Genomic DNA, 5,226 nt, shown 5'->3' with positions numbered 1-5,226 from the left:
CAGGATATTTCTAGAAAGAGGTGGCGTGATACTAGTCACGTGACCTCGCTGACGCAACAATATGTTGTTGGATCTCAGGTGTTAATTGCCATGCATTTATGTTATGAGTTCTTTTTCCTAACAAGAGCCTAGGCTAGGATAGCAGATTTAATACGAAGAGTTAGTTCTAACGCACGTTTATCTATCTGAGTCAGAGGTGTGATTATTAATATTAATCAATATAGCTTCTATGTATGTTTTAAACTCACCCCAGTTAGTTTCTGTAAACTCATGGATTGATATATGAGTTGGCTGGTGTTATGGTATAATTTAAAGGATATTGGGAGATGGCCCCGTCCTATGTTTTCTTGGACTTTAATTTGATATATGAGAGAAGATATTTGTGATTACTATTGCTAGATTTAAGATATCTTAAGATTCGTCAATAATGGGTCTGGGTTGATAAGTTGCTGCTAATGCAAATTAAGTCATTATCTTCAACATATTTCTGTAATATTATGCCATATCTATTAAACAACATTTCGGTGTGTTTATTTTAAACTTGGTTAGTGTTCATTATTTAATATTTGATGTTTTCTTTATTTCATTCTTCATTGTCAATTATGAACTTCCAAAATATTTTATTTTGCCAAATAAAAACACAATCCATTTTTAAATATATTTAATATTTAACAATATTTTTCATTTCTGTTGTTGAAAATGCTTGTCCTGAAAGGACAGCCTTTTCGTGTCAAAAGAATGCGTGCTAGTAGCTAATATACTCTTTATAAAAACACTTAACGTTGAATGGCGTTGTTGATACCAGTAATAGTAAATACAGAGGTGTTTGTACACTACTTAATTAAATATGTAGTAGAGGTAAGAGGAATGTGTAATTTGTGGTGGATGTGATATCTCTTCAGCTGTCTTGCGGATATGGGAATTTTATAGTATTTATTTGTTTTATTGATATATTTAACGATTATGGCTGATTGTAACGGTTACAGACATACCTTGAATTTCGAAAGTGAGACATATGTTACTTATTTAGCTTCAGATTATTTAGAATTTCATTTAAGACTTAAAGGGTTAGATTCTTCGTTGTATTTTCCATCGAGTATCACTAACTGTAGTAACAAGCTAACTGGAGATAAGGTTTCTATGAAAATTCGCTTACTTGGCAAGGAAATGGACAAGCATTTTAGTGAACAATTCACCGAAATACGTAGCAAACTTGATATTACAACTACTTCGTTAAAGACGGCGTTTTTCGGCGTGAGTAATGAACTTTTTAGTGAAGGTATTACATGGATAAATATTGTTACTCTTTTCGTTTTTTCTGGTGAGATGGCAGTTACCTGTATTGAAAATGGTTGGTTTTATCATGTGAATAACCTAGCCCATTGGCTTGCATCGTATATCTGTAACCATCTTGTAGCGTGGATTCAAGATCATGGCGGTTGGGTAGGCACTTTAGTTTTTCTTTTTTTACATGGCTTTTCTACATTTAAACATGCACGTAATTTAAAGTGGCAGGTGGTAATGTATATAAAATTATAAAACAATTTTTGTATGGCAAATAATATACATATTAATGTAAAGATAACAAGGGACCTGTGGATCCATCTAGGCCATTTTATCCACTCTGTTAAACTATATAACACAATTTGAAGCCATCCCCTATAATTCAAATATTTATCAAGCCTTCCTTTAAATTAACTGCATCTATTACATATGAAGGTAACCCATTCCAAAGGCCAACTGTTATGTTAGAAAAATAAAGCTCTCTTAGCTGAAGATGACTCCTACCCTGCCAAAATTTATATTTTGACCCCTAGTCTTACCATTCACACCCTTAAACATGAAAAAAGGTAATGAATCAACACTATCAATTTCTTTAACAATCTTAAATAATTCAGTAAGATTTCCTCTTACTCTTCCTTTTCCAAGAGAAAATAATTTTTGAGATCTTAACAAATATTTACATGACAACTTTTTCATCACATGTATTATTATTGTAACAATCCTAGTAACCTTTTTCAACATTTCAATGTCCTTCCTAAGTTAAGGTACCTAATGCTGAACACAATACTCCAAATGTGGTCTAACCAATGCCCAGTACAATGAAATTATAACCTCTGTAAATTTATTTTCTGTAGATACGACCTAGGCTAAAATCGTATTTGTTGTACCACTACAAACAGCAAAATACTTGGATGGCTTAAGAAATTAATGAACCAGAACACCAAGATCCTTTTCTTCTATAACACTTTTCAAGATTTTTTATCAAAATTATACTCATAATTCAAATTATGATATCCCACATGCATTACCTTGCATTTATAATTAAAACCTATCTACCATTTATTCACATCAACTTGCCAAATAATCAAAATTGTTTTGTAAAGTAGCAGCATCCTTCTCACAGCCAGCAACATCCAAAACCTTAATATCTTCAGCAACTTTAAATAATTTATTAACAATCTATGCCATTAATGTAAATCACAAAAATCAAAGGCCTTTACATTAAACCCTGAAGCACCTCACTCATGTCATTAATCCAGCTTGACTGAACTCCATTTATAACAACCATTTGCTTTCTTCCATTCAGTTAATTTTTTATCCAGTGAACCAACCTATCCTCTACACCTACAGAGATAATTTTATAACAAGCCTTTTATATGGAATGTATGTGTGTGTGTTTTTGATGTTTTTGGATTTTCATGAAGCATCTGACAAGACACACACACACACACATACCATCATCTATATCAGTATTAAAATTTAAATTCATAGTTCTTTTATGTTTTTAATTGTTCATGTTTAAATTTGTTAAATATTAAGTTACATTTTGCTTTACAATTACTCTAAGACGTTGTTAATTTTGTTTTCTATTTTATGTCTTTATTTTTGTAAGGCTTTGTTTACTTTGGGTACATTTATTTCGTATTGTTTTTGTTATTGTTTTAGTAGTGTTAAAACTACTAGTTCATTTAGATAAAGTGAAAAATGTGCATGTAGTTTAGTGTTTTATATATGTATCACAGAGCTGTTCTTGTGTAGAGTGTGTAACTAGCACTTAGTACTTTGTATGTCACTTTTTTTTTCTAAAATTTCTGGTAATTGAATCCTTTTTCAGGGCTGATTTTAGAGAATTAAGCTGCATGATGATTTCAGTGGTAAGGATAAGTTTGAAACTTGCATATATGAGATCGTCTACATTTACTACCAGTATAACCATGATTAACATTGTTATTTCTTCATAATTGCTTTTAGAATACTGAACAGTGGTATAGATGAATAAATAGTGTTCATTAGAGGTTTTTTCATTGTTCATCAAATTAAGAGTAAGCTAAACATTAAGTTATAAATATGTAAACTAAGAAAAGTTATGTAGCTATTGAAATTATGAATATCTAACTTTGAAAACCTTGCATGTTTATTCGCCAAGGTTATCTAAATTTGTATTTTTTTTTAATCTAAATGTCAGGAATTTTAGCAGTCTAGTAATGAAGAACTTCCAATACCTAAGCTATCCAAGTCCCTAACAGTTACTTCCAACATGTATCCTATCCAAGTCCGTAACAGTTACTTTCGGCATGTAGCATGTCCAAGTCTGTGGCATATAGCCTGTCCAAGTCCATAACTGTTACTTTCGGCATGTAGAATGAGGATGTCTGTAATGTTACTGTGTATCTTGACTTTCAGCATGCCTATTGTAATATACCAGACTATAAATTGATATGTATTTTGTAGTAAAGCTTAGGTTAGTTGTGTGATATGTTAAAGTTAACCTGATGGGGAGAATGTGACTAATAGGGTTAATTTTGGGCCTTTGCTGTTATTATTTATAATAATGATTTCAGTATCTTCTCAGACAACTTTTCCATTTTATGTGAGAGATAAATAAAAATAGTCTACATTTGAGTGTTTAGCAATGAAGAAAAAATCTGAAAAGTATTTCTTTTCTATTTCAACCAATATAAAGATTGTAGAGACAGGCTGTTAATTCTTAAAAATTATGTTGAAAGGAATGCTATTAAAACATTTATAGAAACAGGCTATTACTGTTGAAAAGTCTGTTCAGAATGTGAGCTACTTTTATAAATTTCATTTTAAACATTATTTGTGATGTTAGGCCTTCCAGCAATTAATTGTTTTAAACTATATTTTCAAAATTTTAATCTTAACTAGAGGGTGTGTGGTGTTAAAAGTGAAATATTTATAAGTGTAGTCCTAGACTACATAAAATGTTCTAGGTGATGTGATAAAAATATAGTAATTTAGATGAATATCTAAAATTGACACATTAGTTATAAATGCAAAAATCAATTAAGCATTGGATCAGTGTTAGTTATTGCATATATTCAGTTACCATATCATATTTAACTGTAAAATTGGATAAGTAAGTTGATTTGGATATTAGTTGTAGTACAATTAGTGAGGTATTTCCATTGAAAATTTGTTAACTTAGGCCTACAAATGTTTACAACAGGTCATAGTAACATGTAAGTTAAGTTAGAGGATTGTCAGATCAAGTACAACCGAAACATCAACTCCCACTGATGATAGTCTGGAAGAACTAAAAGGATTGGCTAGACTTCTGATTATACAGAATGGATGAAGTAATCCACAATACAATATGTGTTTTCCGTGTAATTTGAAAGAACATATTACTAACAATGGTAGACAAAAGGCCAGTATGGAATAAAAACTCCTCCTAGAGGATACCAGAAAGAGAGAACTGCAATAGATTTTGGAAATATGCCATTACAGATAAGACCAGGATGAATAAACAGCTGTTAATACACCAAGGAGACAATACCCTAAGGATGAGCTTTTAATATAACATAACATTTTGGGACAACATGGGACCTATTGGTCCATCTGGGCTGTTCCATCCTCTAAACTAAATTAAAATGATTAAAAAAATAATGCAAAAACTCTTGAAGCCAGCCTTTTTCATACATATACTTATCAAGCTTTTTCTTAAACTCCCATGAATTTACTGCCTCTACATCTGAAGGCAACCCATTCCAAAGGCCAACCACCCTGTTAGAAAAATGAAACTGTTTTAGCTGAAGATGACTCTTACCTTGCCAAAATTTATATATTTGTGGCCCCTAGTCCTGCTATTATCATTGTTAAATATATATATAAAAAAAAAAGATAGATGCATCAACACTATAAATTTTCTTTACAATCTTAAACACCTCAATCAGATCCTTCCTAACTATTCTTTTTTCA

The 5,226-nt window shown here is 31.1% G+C and overlaps 1 protein-coding gene across 2 annotated transcripts in view; it reads left to right on the top strand.

The window, feature by feature from the left end:
• The first annotated feature begins 721 nt into the window (after positions 1–721).
• The window catches only part of LOC106469252 (apoptosis regulator Bcl-2-like), an 11,903-nt gene continuing 7,398 nt past the window's right edge, over positions 722–5,226 (top strand). Inside the window, exon 1 of one of the 2 annotated variants that reach the window (XM_013929729.2) lies at positions 722–1,254. In XM_013929729.2, the coding sequence (XP_013785183.1) occupies positions 964–1,254 (291 nt within the window). In that variant the 5' untranslated portion in view covers positions 722–963. Of the gene's footprint in view, positions 1,444–5,226 lie in introns of both variants that reach the window. The other variant, XM_013929728.2, reaches the window with a different exon arrangement.

The sequence above is a fragment of the Limulus polyphemus genome, unplaced genomic scaffold (assembly GCF_000517525.1).
Source record: "Limulus polyphemus unplaced genomic scaffold, Limulus_polyphemus-2.1.2 Scaffold3377, whole genome shotgun sequence".
Taxonomy (NCBI): domain Eukaryota; kingdom Metazoa; phylum Arthropoda; class Merostomata; order Xiphosura; family Limulidae; genus Limulus; species Limulus polyphemus.
This window is presented reverse-complemented; position numbering and strand designations above follow the sequence as displayed.